General features: G+C 45.2%; 1 protein-coding gene across 3 annotated transcripts; it reads right to left on the bottom strand.

The window, feature by feature from the left end:
- Positions 1 to 51: 51 nt before the first annotated feature.
- On the bottom strand, positions 52 to 15,802 carry MARS1 (methionyl-tRNA synthetase 1). Of its 3 annotated transcripts, XM_010598277.3 has the most exons (22): positions 15,540 to 15,802; positions 14,446 to 14,536; positions 14,206 to 14,284; positions 13,993 to 14,127; positions 13,583 to 13,658; positions 13,170 to 13,342; positions 12,901 to 13,007; positions 11,534 to 11,650; positions 11,184 to 11,387; positions 9,760 to 9,961; positions 8,156 to 8,230; positions 4,078 to 4,248; positions 3,813 to 3,908; positions 3,556 to 3,673; positions 2,954 to 3,167; positions 1,939 to 2,070; positions 1,730 to 1,834; positions 1,452 to 1,638; positions 721 to 792; positions 559 to 582; positions 376 to 468; positions 52 to 275 (listed from the first exon to the last, which is right to left on the bottom strand). In XM_010598277.3, the coding sequence occupies exons 1-22, from the start codon at positions 15,646 to 15,648 to the stop codon at positions 129 to 131; spliced, it is 2,727 nt and encodes a 908-aa protein (XP_010596579.1). In that variant the 5' UTR covers positions 15,649 to 15,802; the 3' UTR covers positions 52 to 128. The 3 variants fall into 3 exon arrangements, with proteins under 3 accessions (XP_010596579.1, XP_023413831.1, XP_003405202.1); XM_023558063.2 differs by having other exon boundaries at positions 376 to 582; XM_003405154.4 differs by lacking the exon at positions 559 to 582 and having other exon boundaries at positions 15,540 to 15,801.
- Between the last annotated feature and the right edge of the window lie 1,833 nt (positions 15,803 to 17,635).

Genomic DNA, 17,635 nt, shown 5'->3' on the forward strand with positions numbered 1-17,635 from the left:
ATATTCAGTAGCGGGGAAGGTTTGGGGCAGACAAAAGCAAAGGGTCTCAGCTTTGTATATAGAGATTGTACATTTATTTATTACTGCCCATATCCATTAAAATGACTTTTTGTGACCCATGTTCTCTTTCACTTTTTCTTCTTGCCTTTAGGAGGATCAAGGGGTTTCCCCTCAGCTAGAGCCAACTGCTTCTTTAGCTCCAAGAGTTTAGCCACCTCTGCAGCCACCTGGTTGTTGTCTGCCTTTTGTGCTTTCAGTTCTCGGACAATGTTGCCCTAAGAGAAGGGGGTTGGGAGTAATAACAACAGTGAGATCAGTAAAGGACCGACTTAGGATTCAGTTTTTCCAGTCTCGCACAGGGCTTACTTTTCATACCTGTTTTGTCACTTCATCCATCAGTACCTGTATCTGCTGTGGCCCAACTGTTATAACAGTCTCTACAACTGCTGGCTTGGGGGAAGCTTTTGCCTGGAGATGAACAAGAGAGTTATCACCCCCCTGCCATAAATATCCCCCAACTTCCAGTTTTATACAACATCTCAGGGAGAAAGCAATTACCTTTAATTCCAAGGACTCTTGTAGCTAAGATAGGAAAGAAAAATTAAGTGAGGAAGCAGCAGGGCCAAAAGTAAAGAGTGATGAGTGAAGACTACTTAGAGACATTAAGGAGATGCCACAGTGGCTGTTCCTGGGTGGAAGCATGGTCTTTAGTTTTCTCACCTGGCCCCCTCCAAAGCGCTGCCTTAAACTTTCAATCTGGTCATTTTCCAATTTTTGGAACAAGGGACTGACCTATAGGGAAAAAAAGGAATTCCTGAGTCATTCATTGATTAGGTATAAACTCTACAAGGCTATAAAAGGGGCCTCTCCAACCCCAGTCTCTGACGTTAAGGAACCCTAAATAGGTTTAGGAGAAATGTGAGCATAATGTTGAGCAAATAGCTGTTGACTTCAGGTGAGAATTCAGGAACAGCACTGGCATTTATTATGAAGGCCAAAAGTGTTAATAGGCTCAAAGATTAATGATGCCAAATTCACCCAAAAGTTTAGAGATGTACTTATTTTATCATCTTGTGGCAAAAAGGAAAGAGCTACCCTGTGTTCTCCCTACCCGCTGCCTGCTACCATTAAGGAGACCAAGTGACCATGGTGTTTCTTTAAACATCTGTATACCAATTTGTTTTGTGTGCCAGGTACTAGGTTCAGGCATGATGAACGATGAGGATATATGAGCTCCAGATAACTCGACTTGTGAACCTGTACCAAGGACTTTAGATCTAAAACAAGTTAGCCTAAGTACAGAGTTGAGGGGAATGGAGAAGGAGTTCAGAGAATACCGTGAGTCTCAGCTATGGAGAGATGTTAGGTGTTCTCTGACCCCACCCACAAGGCCGAATGGCAAGGGTAGGAATTTTAGGAAAGGCTGGCTCTTCCAATTCCCAGCGACCTACTGTGCCAATCTGGTGTCCTGCTGGTAAGGTACATAGGAAGTTTGTGGGCAGGACACTGCAGGCTGGAGGTGGGAGCTGCAGCTGGTCCTGGATGGTGGCGCTAACCGTAGGCATGTAAGGCTGGAGCATGACAGACAGCAAGGCAGCTATATTCACTGCCAAGCCTGTCACTGTACCTGCCCGCTGCCTGGGGAAGAAATGATACCAGTCAGGACATCCAGGAGGACACAGCCTACTTGTCACTTCATTTCTGTAGCCAATCCTATCCCCTTACGCACCTGTCAGCCTCGCTGCCTTTAATCCACTTCCAGGGCTCATTCACCTGAATGTACTGGTTGCCATGGCGAGATATGGTAAGAATACTGCGTAAGGCATCCCGGATCCTGGGAAGGGAGGAAGCAGGCTGAGGCATGAGATCCTCGTATGGGTCCCTCAACATGCCAGCAGATCACTGAGGTGAGACAGAGGAAAGGTCCAGGTTACTTACCGAACCTTCTCTAGCAGCTGGTGATAGTGCTGAAGCTCCAGGGTGACATGGGCCAGCAGGCGCTGATCATCCAAGGTAAGCACCATCTCTGGCACATAGCCCCCAAAAAACTTAGACACAAACATCCCAGCTCTCAATGGTGGAGGAAAAGGGGAGAAAAGAAGGAAAGTTACTGCCCATTCTCCTTAGACAAATTTGACCCAATTTCCACCATCCTACATTTTCTCAGGATCCCTGCCCAGAACTGACACCTCCTGGCTCCCTCAGGCTGGAAAGTAAAGCTTAGCTAATTAACTCTTCTATTTTTCCGCTAAGAATATGACACTACATATAACATATTTCATATACAGCCATCCCTATTACTTAAAGAAACCTGATAAAGTTAAGCAACTGTTTTAAGTCAATACTCAGAACGATCAAGATGAAAAACATTATGTGTTCATCTACTATCAAATGAATACTGTAAGGACTAAGTGTGGTTAACGACCAAGCCTGAAAGGGTGAATGGCAGGACTGAGCTAAAGGCCTAGGAGGGAGTGAATGAAGTGAGGTATGAAGAATCCTAAACTATAGAGAATATTTCTTTAGACTGCAGGATAGCTGAGATAGGGGCCAATAATGGAATGTGAGCCCAAAGTAACAAAAACTCTAGAGAATGCAGAAGCTCCTACTCCTATATCAAAATTACCCCTTTCTTCAGCCAAATTTTTCAACAGTCTACCTGTGAATTTTGTTGCAAGGACTTTTCAGAAGTCTACAGGTGAACTTTGTTGCTAGGAGAGAACATACCTACAATTTGCCAACAGTCGCTTTGTGACCAACTTTGCTAAATCACATCTCTACGGGTGTTCCCTCAAGCTCCTCCCATGTGCTAGAAATCAACTTGCCACATTGTCTTCCCCATCCCTCAAGCCCTCCTGCACACTTACTAGCTCTCTCTGCATCCTCATCCCCAGGAGCAGAGTAGGTCCCATTTCAGCTCATCTGCTGACTCTGACTCCTCACCAAGTCCTACCTGTTGATGAAGTTGCCCAGGTTGTTAAGCAGCTCAGAATTATTCTTGAGCAGCATGTCCGTCCAGGAGAAGGCACTGTCCTGGCCTTCAGGTCGAATGTATAGCAGGTAGAAGCGCCAGATGTCAGCAGGGATCCCTGTGTCTTGGGCCATGTCTCCAAACACTCCAACACCCCGGCTCTTAGAGAATTTCCCATCCTCGTAGTTCAGGTACTCTGAATAGCGAAGCAGAATGAGACCATCTGCTCAAGTCACATCCTTCCCCTTTCTGATCCACTAACTCCTTTTCTCTCCCTCAACCTCAACCAACTATGGGCACCATTTCTCCTTGAGGAGCTAGCCTGTATGGGACTCAGTGTCCCTTCCTCTCCATTCTAGCGTTTTTCCCTTTGCTTGAACCCATTACATCACAAAGTTTTAGCTTTAGACTTTTGCTTTGTTCAGGTTCCTGTTTCTTTTTTCCTGGATTGAGTTCTCATGTTCTAATTATTTCCTATTTCATCTTAACTCCCAACTCCAGACCTAGTACCTCTCCAGGATCTCCTTCCAGTACTGCCTCAGACCTCATCCCCTAGAAACATCCCCTCTAGCCTTCCACGGTACCTGTAGCAATTAGGTGGCTGACCAAGGTGTAGTTGTCCTCAGTTCCTAGGGCTGAACAAGGAAAAACTAAGCCGTGGAAGGGAACATTGTCCTTGGCCATGAACTGATATAGGTCCACCTAAAGGAGCAGGTATACAGGGAGAGATCTCCTGAGACCTTCTTCAAAGGCTCAAGAAAGACCAGATAACCAACACTAACCCCCTACGTTCCCCCTCCACACACATACCATCCACACAGGCTAACCAAGAATTACTCACCTGCTCTGGGTTCTTCCACCATCTCTCCCACTGGTCTGTGTAGTTGGCTGTGATAGATAGGTAGCCAATAGTGGCATCAAACCAGACATAGAATACCTGGAGGATCAGAAACAGGGAAAGATGGTAGGATGAAGAAACAAAAGAAACTTAGCAACCCACAGTCTCAGGCTGAAACAAGACCTAAATCGACAGACCCTGCTAGCCCTGGGTCTCAAACCCAAGGCTGAATGATTTGGAATATGAATAAAGGTTAGAGGGTTTTTACCTTGTCCTCAAAACCTTCTAAGGGCACAGGGGTTCCCCACTTGAGGTCCCGTGTTATACAGCGTGGCTTGAGGCCATCCCGAAGCCAAGAACGAATGATGAACCGGGCATTGGGTGTCCAGTCACTACTAGCCAGCACCTTCTCCAACCACGTCTCCAGTAGATTTTCCAGCTAAGATGGGCAAAGAAAGAGAGAGAACCGATTCAGGACACTGCAACACATGGTTTTCACAAGGGTAAATAGGTACCATTTTTTGGAGTATAGTGTGGCAATACATAATTAAAATTAAAAGACTCCTGTACTTTGACACAGCAATTCTACTTCTAGGACTTTATTTCAAAAAAATCTATTCCACACAGATAACAGTGTAGCGAAATATATATAAAGAAGCCCACTGTTTATCACAGCAAAAAACCGAAAACTCCCATGGTTCAACAGGGATTAAAGAAATATATATCAATATAACGAAATATTTATATAGTTATTAAAAAGAATGAGACGGACCTATATGTATTAATATAAAAAGCTCTCTGAGATACACTAGCTACATAAAGCAAAATGCCAAACAGTAATAGATGACATAGTCATATTGCGACAAAAAGAAAACAATATACAGGTCCAACCAAACCCATTGTCATAGAGTTGATTCTGACTCATGGCAACCCCATGTGTTACAGAGTAGAACTACTCCATAGGGTTATCTTGGCTGTAATCTCTATGGAAGGATCTCTGGTGGTACCGTGGTTAAGCACTCAGCTGCTAACCAAAAGGTCGGCAGTGTGATCCACCGGCAGGTCTCCAGAAGAAAGATATGGCAGTCTGCTTCCTTAAAGATTTACAGCCTTGGAAACCCTGTAGGGCAGTTCTACTCTGTCCTATAGGGTTGCTATGAGTCGGAATTGACTCGACGGCAGTGGGTTTGCATTGGGTTTTTTTGGAATCTTTACAAATGCAGTTCACCAGACCTTTCTTCCAAGACCCACTAAGTAGGTGTGAACCAGCAATCTTTAGGTTAGTAGCCAACTGCAAAACCCTTGAGCCACCCAGGCTTCTATACAGGTTAATATAAGCCAAGAAAAAAATTTGAAAGAATAATGTATATCAGTGCTTCTACCTGTTATAAATTTCTATCTAAAATTTTAAAAACAAGCTTACATCATTTTTATGAGCAGAAAATCAAAGATAAATCTTTTTGAAGGAATGGTTTATGTGATGTTGTTGTTAGCTCCTACTGAGTCGCCGCCTGACTTGTGTCAACACTGTGCACAACAGAAGGAGATGCTGACTGCTCTTGTGCCATTTCCATCACCAGTAACAGACTGGACTATTTTGATCCATAGGGTTTTTGTTGGCTGATTTTTAGAAGTAGGTTGCCAGGCCTTTCTACCCAATCCATCTTAATCTGGAAGCTCCCTGAAACCTGTTCAGCATCACAGCAACACGAAAGCCCCTGCTGGCAGATGGGTGGTAGCTACGTGATACAGCTACATAATACTGCTCTTAATAAAGGAATGGTGCAAGCTTTTGAAACCTGATAATACACTCTACTGGTGAAGGCACACTGAAACACTGCTGGTGGGAATGCAACATGGTACAACCCATACTGAGGAAAATTTGGCAATAACCTGCATATGCATTTACCCTGAACCCAATAAGTCATCACTTTTAAGAAGTGTATTCTGAAGATATACTTCCAACAATACAAAAATACATATACATAAGACTATTCACTGCAGCATTATATGTAATTGCAAAGTACTGAAACTATCTAAAGGATAGTTTAACAAGGAACTGGTACCTACACAGAATGGAGTGCTATGCAATGTTAAAAAAAAATCATCTGTAGGAACTGAAATGATTTCCAGGACATACTGTGAAAATGTATCATCCCTTAAGTAAAAAAGGCAAAATGCTCAAGAATATATATAGTATGCTACTTTTTGCATAAGAAAGAAGAGGAAACAAGAAAACCTATACATATCTGCTTATCTTTACAAAAATTAACACAGGAAGGATAAATCAGAAAACACTGAAGCCAATCACCTACAGAGGTGGGAGGGGATGAGGGTGGAATGGTCAGGGGAGGGAGTGACACTTCTCTGAGTATAACACTTTGTATGGTTTTGATTTTTAGGAGCATACTGATGTACTACATATTCAAAAAGAAAGATTAAATTAATAAGGATGAGTGGGGGAAAAAAAAAGCCCTAAAACTAAAGGCAAACAAACCGAACTTATTTCAGTAACATAACTGCACTGTTATGGATTGAATAATGTCTCCCGAAAATGCGTTGTAAATCTAACAGCTATGCCTGTGGTTATAATCTCATTTGGGAATGGGTTGTCTTCGTTATGTTAATGAGGCCAGGATTAGTGTAGCGTTTCTCTTGAATCAATCTCTTTAGAAATAAAAAAGAGATTAAACAAGCAAGCAGAGCTGAGATGGGGGAAGAGAGATGCCAAGCCACATGAAGACTGCCCAGGAACGAAGCTGAAAAAGACAAGGACCGTCCTCCAGAGCTGGCAAACAGAGAAAGGCCTCCCCTAGAGCCAGCACCCTGAATTTGGACTTCTAGCCTCCTAAACTGGAGAAAATAAATTTGTTTGTTAAAGCCACCCACTTGTGGTATTTCTGGTACAGCAACACCAGATAATTCAGACACTGCATTAACCGGGAAAAAACTAATCCAAGTAAATTCTGAAAACATTTTTTGACTGTACACCCTCAGTCAGGGGCTGGGGAGAGAAAGGATGGATGGGACAGCCAACAAATCCTAAACTCTTTAAATTTTTTTTTGTAATGGTATGGGTGAGGCAATTTTTAAATTATTGTAGGTGTCTTGCAGGACTGAACAAATAATTAAATGTGCTAATATTGTTGGAAAACGGGGTTCTTACTGTGGAAGAAAAAACCCCAAAAAACCCATTGCCATCGAGTTGATTCCAACTCTTGGTGACCCTATAGGACAGAGTAGAACTGCCCCATAGAGTTTCCAAGGAGCAGCTGGTGGATTCCAACTGCCAACCTTCTGGTTAGCAGCCGAAGCTCTTAACCATACACCACCAGGGTTTCCACTGTGGAAGAAAGGAGATATAAATACGGAATGAGGGAATTCCAGGCCCTCTTGCCAGCAGTTTTTACACATTTTCCTTTGTGTCTATTCAGAAATGTTCTATGCATATAAAAGTATTTTGATGTCTTTCTTCTCCCCTTAATACAAATTGGTCAAGACACATTATAAACTAAAATCAGGTGCCAAAGCAGTATTAATGTATCTTGACCAATTTTCTACTTTGGTAGATCTGCCTTTTTTTCCTTTTCCTAAAAAAGGAAAAAAAGGCAGATCTACCAAAGTAGAAAATTGTTTGGAAATAATTTTTGTTTGGAAATAATTTCAAGTTCACAAAAAAGCTGCCGGAATAGTACAAAGAACCTCCAGGTACCCATTATCGAGATTCACCAATTGTTAAGATTTTGTTCCATTTGCTTTAGCATGTTCTCTTTCTCCCTCTTGTGCGCGCGCACTCTCTCGCACGCGCTCTTTCTCTCTCCCCAATTCTTGTCGTTGTTAGACTTCAACTCATAGCGACCCCATGTTACAGAGCCCCATAGAGTTTTCTTGGCTATAATCTTTACAGGAGCAGATCATCAGGTCTTTCTCTCATGGAGCCACTGGGTGGTTGTGAACCACCAAGCAGCTGAGCATTTAACCGTTGCACCACCAGGACTCCTCCTCTCTATAATAAACCCAAAACCAAACCAGTTGCTGCCAAGTCAATCCTAACTCATAATGACCCTACAGAACAGAGCAGAACTGCCCCATAGGATTTCCAAGGCTGTAATCTCTAAGGAAGCAGACTGCCACATCTTTCCCCTACAGAGCGGCTGATGGGTTCGAACCACCGACCTTTCTGTTAGCAGCTGAGTACTAACAGGGCTCTTTTCCTACAGTAAACATGTAAAATTTTTAAATGAACATTTAAAACATTTGAAAGTGATTTGATATGGGTATTTGTGGCTGGGGCAGAAAGAGCCGAAGTGGCTGCCCAGACTAGGCTGAGGGGAAGGTCTACCTACCTTAGGCAGGTCCAGAAATAGATGTTGGGAGGATTTCACCACAGGGGGTGATCGGCAGACTTTACACTGAGGCTTCTGTGGAGGGAGAGTCAAGAAACAAGGTGAACTAGGATAGGACAGTCAGGATCAGGACTGCAGGCCTGCCAGGTGGTTCAGCCAAGGAAAGGCAGACAAGGATGAGCTCCCTGGTTTGCCACTTAGCTTAGCTTCATGCCCACGTCCAGCCAGCTCCTCCCTACCTGGACTTTCCCTGAACTTGGAGGCTCAAATCTGCACTAACTATATTTGTTCCTCGGTTTCACATCTCTGTCCTATCACTCCAAAGAGAAGGAAAAAGCATTCTCAGCAGAAGCTAGTAGAGAGCACTGCACTATACTGAGTTGTGTGAGGGGACAAAGGAGCTGTGAAAGGAAAGACAGTCCCTTGTCCTTGAGGAAGTTGCTATCAAGGTTAGGGAGGGATGGCAGACATAAGAAACAAGTGCAGACCTTTACAAAACAAAATGTCAAGAAATATTTATGTGTGTGATACAAATATATAAACACTGAAGGGCTATGGCTAAAGGAGGAGAGTTAGGTGAGAATAATCAACAAAAGCTTCCAGGTTAAGTTTTAATCTGGGTTTTTGAAGGTGAGAATTACAACTCTTCTCAGGACCTCTCTCTCCAAATGTCTACCAAACATCTCTATCTGAATGCCAGACAGGCATCTTGAGCTTAATAAAACTATGCCTGAAAGCCTGTTCTTCTGCCAGTCTTTCCCATCTTAGTAAATGGTACTACCTTCTACCCAGCTGCTCAAAGCCAAAAGCTTACAATTTATCTTGTTCTTCACCAACCCCTTCCCCAACTTTCAGTCCATCCAGCTCTATAAAGTCTACCTCCAGAATATATCTCAAATTCTTCTATTTTTACCCCATTCCTACTGCTACAAAGCCAGCACAAGGCACCATTATCCCACCTCTGAACTACTACTCTAGCCTCCAAGCAGGTGTCACCACTTTTTCTCTTGCTCCCCCTCCCCCATCAATTTTCCACAGAGCATTTTGTCACTAAACTAGAATAAAACCTGAACTCCTTCAATGACTTACAAGGCTCTGGTATCCTGGCCTCTGTCTACCTCTCTGACTTCATCGCAATCCACTCTCACTGGCCTTCTTTTCAATTCCACCTTTTCTGCTCTTTGCTGCCTCAGGGCCTTTGCATTTCCTGGTCCTTCTGCTGGAAACACTCTTAACCCTACTCATCACCAGGCTTGTTCCTGCTCATTCTTCAGTTAAACCCTCAGTTCAAATGTTACCTCCTCTGAGACACCTTCCCTAATCACCTCACTTAAACTTACTCCAGATGTCACTCGGTATGGCAGTTTATCCTACTATGATCTATTTCCTTGTTGGTCTCCTTCCCTCACTAGCTAAAAATCTGTCTTGTTCCCTGCTATATCCCCAGCACCTAGAACTATGACTGGCCTATTATGAGGTTACTGAATAAATGAATAAACCTGGACCAGCAGAATGAACAGAGTATTTTTGTATAGGATAAGACAGGGAGCCCCCTGAGAACAGGAATTATCTCCTTCCTGGCTCCAATGATGTTCTCCTCTCACCTTGAGCTCAATGGCATTGATGAGCTTGCCACACTTGTCACACTGGTCACCCCGGGCCTCCTCATAGCCACAGAAGGGACACACGCCCTCCACAAAACGGTCAGCTAGGAAGCGGGCACAATGCTCACATCGCAGTTGCTCCACAGTATCTTGCAGCACAAAACCTCGTGCCAACAACCGCTGGAAGATGTCCTGGGTGATTCTGGTAAAGTGAGCAAGGAATACGTGAATGGCGGATCAGAGGGAGTGGTGCACCCCAACTTCCTACCACTCCAACCAAGAATCCAAGCTCATTTAGTCCAAGCTTCAAAGAAATCAAGCAGAGGGTCCCTCAGGGCAAAGGCATCAACTTATCTTCAGGGAATTTTACGGGATAAGCGGAGGCCCCTCACTCATATTCCCCAACTGCCTAAATAATCTCTCCCCTCAACACTTAAGAATTTATTTTTGTTGAATCCCAACTTACCTATTTTGTATTCGTCATTAACAAAAATCTCCAAAAGGATAGCACTGTCTGTTCTTTGATATGGCCTAACAATTAAAATTAATCAGACCAAGTTCTAAATTGCAGAGCAGTGTCAGCTGACAGACTACTATGTAGTTTTTACAAGGACGGTATCAGGCAAAAAAAGAATTAGCATATTGATTATAAACGAACATAGGAACGTGCTAACCAAGAGGCTGGCGGTTCAAATCCACCAGGTTCTCCTTGGAAACTCTAGGGGGCAGTTCTACTCTGTCCTATAGGGTCACTATGAGTCGGGTTTTATAGGAACGTGAGGGAATGTCTTAAAACTCCGTGCAGCCAGGGAGGAGAAAGGAGGCTATAGAAGGAAGGCAGATGCTTTCCATGAGCCTAAGTCCTGTCTCTTCCCTCCCTCAGCTGTTCCTTCAGCCCCTGGTCGGGCTTCTGCCCCTATCTGCCCACAATGAATCTCCTCAGTAGTGCTCACTGCCTGGGATGAATTTCAGGACAATATTCAGATCCCAAATTTAGGAGTCCCTGGGTGGTACAAATGGTTAACATGTTCAGCTGCCAATCAGAAGGTTGGTGGTTCAAGTCCACCCAGAGGCACCTGGGATAAATTTCAGGGCAATATTCAGATCCTAAGTTTAGGAAGAGTCCCTGGGTGGTACAAACGGTTAACGTGTTCAGCTGCTAACCAAAAGGTTGGTGGTTCAAGTCCACCCAGAGGCACCTCGCAATCTACTTCTGATAAATGAGCCAATGAAAACCCTATGGAGTATGGTTCTACTCTGACATACATGGGGTCACCATGAGTTAGAATCAGCTTAACAACAACTAGTATGTTTACGGCAAGTTCCTAGATAGTCACCCTGGTTCCTTCTGTCTCAAGGACATTCTCATTGCCCTCAGCCCCGGCCATCATTCCCACTTCTGCCTCTATCCACGGGAAACCTACTCGGTCTGCTGTTGAGTGGTGGTGCGACCAAAAATATCAAACGAGATATTGAACCAGCGGTAGATATCGGCATGGATGACATGGTACTTGTCGCAGATCTCCTGGGGGGTTAGACCCTCCTCCATAGCCTTGGTCTCTGTCGCTGTACCATACTCATCTGTCCCACACAGATAGAGGGTGTTCCACTGACGGAGGCGTGAGTACCTGGTAAGGAATTTGGTGATCACAGGGGGCCCTGTCTCAGCTGCTCCCTTGTCCTCAGGATCCCTCCACCTCCTACCCTCAAGGTATCTATTCCCTCAGGGCCCACTCAACCCTTAGAAGGTCTTTCCCCTAGCAGCTGGCTGCACCTGGCAAAGACATCTGCACTGAGCACACAACCAATGATGTTTCCAAGGTGGGGGACATTGTTGACATAAGGGAGGGCACTGGTGATGAGTACATTCTTCTCCCCTGCCACAGGCAACCTGGTAGGGAAGGAGGAAGAGAAAAGACCAAGGGGGGAAATGCAAGGGTCATGACACCAGATTCAAGAGGGATCAAAAGTACACAGAACACCCAGTCACATTTTCGTTCTACAGTCAAAAGTTCACGTGCGTTGTCTGTAAGTATTTCTGAAGTCTTTCCTCACGTGAGCTGTCTTTCCCACAGGACCATAAGACACCCTACAGTTCCAAGTACATGGCCTGGCCAAGGTGAGCAAACTTCATCTACTGCTACTAAGAAGCCTCATTCCAACACTGATCTCTGCCCCTCTCTTCAGGCTCTGTCCAATTACCAACATTCTCACTATTCCTTGGACTCAAATGTCACCCAAGAACATCTTCCCAGTGCTGACCTCTCCCCTTCTTCTAGCTGTTATGTTAGTATTACCTGTAGTCACTGTCACCTCATGTACACGTGTTACCATTCCTTCTGTATTCCTTAATTCTTCTCCCCTAATAGCATATCTGGAAACCTTGGTGGCATAATGGTTAAGAACTACAGCTGCTAATCAAAAGGTCGGCAGCTGAAACCCATCAGGTGTTCCTTGGAAACTCTATGGGGCAGTTCTACTCTGTCCTATAGGGTCGCTATGAGTCAGAATCAACTTGACGGCAACGGGTTTGGTTTTAGTTTTAACAGCATGTCTGTTATTTCCTCATGGCCTAACTCAAACCAGCAGGCACCAGCTATTGGCTCCACAGCCACCCTCTCCTCCCCACTCTCCCAGAAATAACCTACCTGGGTCATTCCTAGTCATGCCACTCAACCTGATGTCTGAAGTCACTCAATCCCAGTACTCCTTTTTCATGCTCCATTACCCTTGACAGCTCTGCCATACACATGCTATATCCACCCTCACCTCCTTGGCACTGACACCTCCGTAGGGTTGCTTTCCTCTTTCTGACCATCCTCATCCTATTTTCACTGCTCCCCATCATCTACTGTGCCTTTCAATCTTGGGCATCCTGAGAGTTCACTGATTCCCTACTAATAAGGAATCAGATGATTCCCTCACATTGACTTCACCCCTTTTTCTCGGCTGCTGGTATATATCCCGATTAGCTGTCCCATCCACTTCCTGGAATATTTTATAGCTGATTTCCCCACAAAGATCTCACTCATTTCTCCTACATTCATTGGCTTTTCACCCCATAACTGAATACCACAATTTTCTCTGAAGTCAGAAATTCCCACTTAAAAAACCATGTCCCACTCCTCTGTGTCCACTCACACTGGATTTTTCTGGGGCCGAAGTGGGGGTAAGCCTCCCAGGCCCTTCTCCCAAGCAGTGACAGCCATGGCGATCTCCTCCTCAGACAGGGTAGTCAGTTCTTCTTCCTACGAAGAATGGATAGAATCCCTTATCAGACGAGGAAACCCTCTTCTTGCTCTCCAATAATTGAAAAGGTTAGTGACCATGCTCAAAGTCCCTCTCCTAGCCACCCCCTGCCTCATGGACCAAGGATCTGTTTGTGAGGACCCCTCTGCTCTGTTTCAAACCTCAGGTTCATTGCTGACAGACTTCCCCTCACGAGGCCTGGGCTGGGGCTGTTTCTGGAGGTAGGGCCGGAGGGCCAGGGCACCCTGCTGCTTCAGCACTGTCTCTGCAGCTTGCTGACATGGTTCCTGGGTGCTCAGCATCTGGAACCAGCTGCACAGGGCACCCAGCTCTTCTGTGGGCATGAGATGAGAGAAAAGAGGGAATCAGCAAGCATGGGGGCCTGGAAAGTGCAGGCAGGGGTGGACCTCATGAGGTTTCTCCAGTCACCCTCCCTAGTTCCCCCAGCCAGCGTTCTGCCACAGTTCCCCTGCCAAGCTGTACCCCAAAGTGAAAACTCGATATCCTACTGCCCGCTCTGTAACCCCCTACACTAAGCTCCTGGGGTTAGTGAAGTGATATGCGCAGTTCTCACCAGGAAGGTAGGCTGGGTCTTGGAGTAACGGATATAGTGCTCCCCACAAAACAATGTCAGCTAATGATTCTGTCTCCTTTGTTGGTGAAAGAAAGGGTACACAGGTGAGACACTCAGTTTCTTCCCAATGATAATACCTAATGTTTATTAAGCACTTCTGTGTGTCAACCATTGTGTTAAACACTTTATATTATCTCATGTATTTCTCATCATAGCCCAGTGAGGTGAGTACCAATATTATCCCCATTTCACAAATGAAAAAAATGAGGATTAGAAAAGTTAAGTAATTTGTCAAGGTTACAGTGCTAGTAAGTGGCCATTTTGGCATTTGAACACTCTGAATACAGTCTTCTCCCTTAATCTTCACACCAGACAGCCTTCCTCAAACTCAATTTCAAGGTCCAACTTACCCCAGTCAGAAAAGGACAGCTCTGACGACTCAGGCTGTGGTCAATGTGAGTCAAGGCTTTCCGGACGGGGCAAAGAACATCTTCCCCCTTCTTGCCTTGAATGACTAAATAGTATAGGGCAGCAGACAAAACTGGCTAAAATGCAAGGGGCACAGATCAGGAAGGCCATGAAGGGCAAGGGCCTGCCTGCCACCCCCCATGTCTCACTCCCACCTGCAGCTCCACTGCTTCCCATTCCAGCCACTGGTTGGTGAGGTCATCTTGCTCCCAGCCAGATAACAGAAAGAAGTATCTGCTCAGGGAGAGAGCCAAAAAAAGTACAATTAGAGGGATCCATTTGGCCAGCCCATTTCAGGAACATCTCTTCTCATCCCACAGTCAAATAAGACCACACAAAGGACAGTAAGCCCTGCTTTTATTCAGCCCCAAGCCCATTCAAGGACCAATACTGACCTGCAGATTGCACTGGTGGAGAAGAGGTAGTTGCCACTATCCAGCTGCAAGACAGGGATCTTAGGCCCAGACAGGAATGGGACTACACACTCTAATGTAAGAGAGGGTAAAGGGTGAAAAACGGGGAAAAAGAAAAAAAAAAATGCTTTTTGTCAGCTTAGAGGGACCATCTCATGTTGTTGTGGAAAAGGTGAAAAGGACAGGCAGTGTCAACCCAGAGGTTCCCAGATAGGACTACTGAAAGGGGATGGGTCTAGAATGGGCTGGAGCACCCAGCAGGTGTTCAGCTAAGACCGCCAGCTGGAAACAACAGATGGGGACTGCAGGGAGGAGGGGGTGGCATTGGGACAGTGCTGCAGCCAAGAAGTGGAACAACTGAACATAACTAGGATATCTTGAAAATGATCTAATAATAGTGGGAGAACAAAACTAGAGGACTGGAAGGATTGACAAAAAAAACCGCTTAAGAGTCGTCGGATGGTTGTCTGGGAATAAGAGGTAAGCCAAAATGAGTGCGTATGTGTACTTTTTAGGAAGGGAGAGGAGTTTCCTAAGAAAAACAAAAAAGTGCAGGAGGGTTGTCATGCGAGTGACTAAAGAGCAAAGGGGGCGTTTCGCAGGTGAGGGAGAAGCTCAGGTTCACTAGAAGATGAAGGAAGGGAGGCTAGAGGTGAGTGAAGGGTAGACCGAGGGTAATTACAGGGAGTGGCTGATGAGAAATGGAGCCCTGGTGGCACAGTGATTAAAGCTCTCAGCTGCTAACCCTAAGGTCAGTGGTTCGAACTCACCAGCCACTCTGCAGGAGAAAGGTGTGGCTGCTTGCTTCGGTAAAGATTTACAGCCTTGGAAACCCTATAGGGCACTTCTTCTCTGTCCTATAGGGTCGCTATGAGTCGGAATCGGCTCGATGGCCATGGATTTTTAGGCTGAAGAGAGATGTGTCTGGGAGGGAAGAGGGCATGGGGTGATCAAGGATAATGGGGAAGGAGGTCGACAGGGGTGCGTGACGGGGAACGGGAGTTTGGCGGGATGAATGTCGGGTGTGTTAGGGCCCTCCATCTTCATCCCTCGCCCACAAACATCAGCCCAAGTACCTTCAGGGCCGACAGTGCTGATAAGCAGCTCCGCTCTTTCCCGGGCCCGGCTGGCCGCGGCCAGCACGGGCAAGGCCCCCGGTGCGCCCTCGCTCACAAACAGTCTCATTTCGGCCTGTACCCCACGCTGATGCAACCGGAACCGGCCTCCAGCCTCTGGGTCGAGCAGCCACTACAACGCACACCGGAAAGTGGAGCTCTGAAAGAAGTTCCGAGCACCGTTCCCGGAAAGCTGACTATTTCTCCCATCATGCAACACTAGGACACAGGAAAAGACTATCACAGAGACGGACAGGCCGTAGACGCAGTGCTAGAGCGGCAATTTCTTGCTGGGAGGGGCGGAGATGTTTACGTTCAGAGTCCGGAGAGCTTTCATGCGGGCGGAGGGCGTTGACGGAAACCACAGCCTTCTCTCGTGCTGTCGCGGCCGAAGATGAAGTGGCGCTGTCATGACAGCGGCTACTCTCAATGGCCTACTCTTGATTCAAGTTCATAGGAATCAGAATTTTAGATTTGGAAGTTACGATAAGCTTATGTTAGTGACAAGCTGGAAATTTGTGGGGCTATCCTATCAATCAAAAAGAATGTGATTAATTAATTAAAATATTGATTTAATACCAGTCTGCAGCTCATATGCAGCTAGACATTTCCCCAGGCTCGTATAGGCTCATTGAAGGGGGGAGAGGAGATGTGTAGGGCCGATTGAAGGGAAGTAAGAAGGCTAAGAGTTTGGCGATGAGAATATATTATGCAAGGAAGTGCATGTCAGTAATTGAGAAAGGGATCCATCTTTTTCATATTTGTATCCTTGGTTGGTATGCAAATAAATATTGTGAAGTACTTAAAGAATAGTTAATATCTATATACTTATGTGTTAGGCACCGTTCTAAGCACTTTACATATGTATTAATTTATTTAATTCTCAAAAAAAAACCTACGGGGGTTCTGGGCCTTTTGAAACTAGATTTTAAGAAGCTTTGCAGCTTCCACCCATGCTTCCTGGAACACTCTGGCAGCCTTGAGAGTGCCATGCTGGGAAGGCCTCAAGCAGACATTCTAGTCAACAGCTCCAGCTGATCCCAGTATTCCAGCCATCCCCATCAAGGTGCCAAACATGTGAGTGAAGCCCTCCAGACCAGTCCATCTGCCTGATGAATATCACCGTGACCCTAGTTAGTGCCACATGGAAGAGAAGAACCACGTATTGATTCCTACCCAAATATCTGCCTATAAAATTGTGAGCTAAAATTGTTGTTTAACAAGCAAACAAACAAAACTATGAAGTAGGTTCTCTAATTATGCCTTTTTAACAGATTAGAGAATTGAGACACAGAGAGGTTACTTGGTACCAAGAACTGTGCAAAGTGTTGAAGATAAAATTATCAACAAGATTGATAGGAGCTTCTGCCCTTGTAGAGCTCACAGAAAGTCAGAAGGGAAGTCAGAAAATCAAATGAATAATCTTTAAAGTGCAATGAATTATGATGAGGAAAGCTTGCTATGGTAGCTCCTAGCTAGATCCCCTACCTGACTCTAAGGAGTCAAGAAAGGCCTTCTTGTGCAAGTGACATTTCAACTGAGATCTGAATAATGAGTTAGTTAGCCAGGTGAAGATTGGTGGGAGTGGGAAGGGGAAATGTTTCAGGCAGAGGAAACAACATATGCAAAGGATCAGAGATCTCAATGCACTTTAGGAATTACTTGTTGCTGGAGTTTGTAGTGGTGAGTGTAAAAAGGTTAGGGTAGAGAGGGAAGTCTCTGTGAACCACATTGTAAAATTTGGGCTTTACTCTTAGGACAATGAGAAGCTTTTGAAATGTTTAAGTCACTGGAGTGGCAAGGACATATTTGTGTTTAGAAAGGTCATTCTGCTGCCAGGAATGGACTGGAGGGAAGCACAACTATATTCAAGGAGACTAGTTAGTTGGTTATATCATCCAGGCTAAAGAGGGTGGTGGTGTGCAGATAAAAAGTAGATAGATTGGAAAGGTATAAATTGTAGTGGTAAGTAATCAACTGAATGTGGATGGTGAGGAAACAAGAGAAATTAAGGTTGACTGCCAGGTTTCTGGCATGGGCAATTGGGCGTACCCTCT

This window comes from Loxodonta africana, chromosome 4 (assembly GCF_030014295.1).
Source record: "Loxodonta africana isolate mLoxAfr1 chromosome 4, mLoxAfr1.hap2, whole genome shotgun sequence".
Taxonomy (NCBI): Eukaryota; Metazoa; Chordata; class Mammalia; order Proboscidea; family Elephantidae; genus Loxodonta; species Loxodonta africana.

Coding starts and splice junctions, on each gene's coding strand:
- MARS1 (XM_023558063.2), bottom strand. CDS start 15,648: ATGAGACTGTTTGTGAGCGAGGGCGCACCGGGGGCCTTGCCCGTGCTG. Junction 1,639..1,729: donor AAAGGCAGCGAGGCTGACAG/GTGCGTAAGGGG, acceptor TTTCTTCCCCAG/GCAGCGGGCAGGTACAGTGA. Junction 583..720: donor AGCGCTTTGGAGGGGGCCAG/GTGAGAAAACTA, acceptor TTCCTATCTTAG/CTACAAGAGTCCTTGGAATT.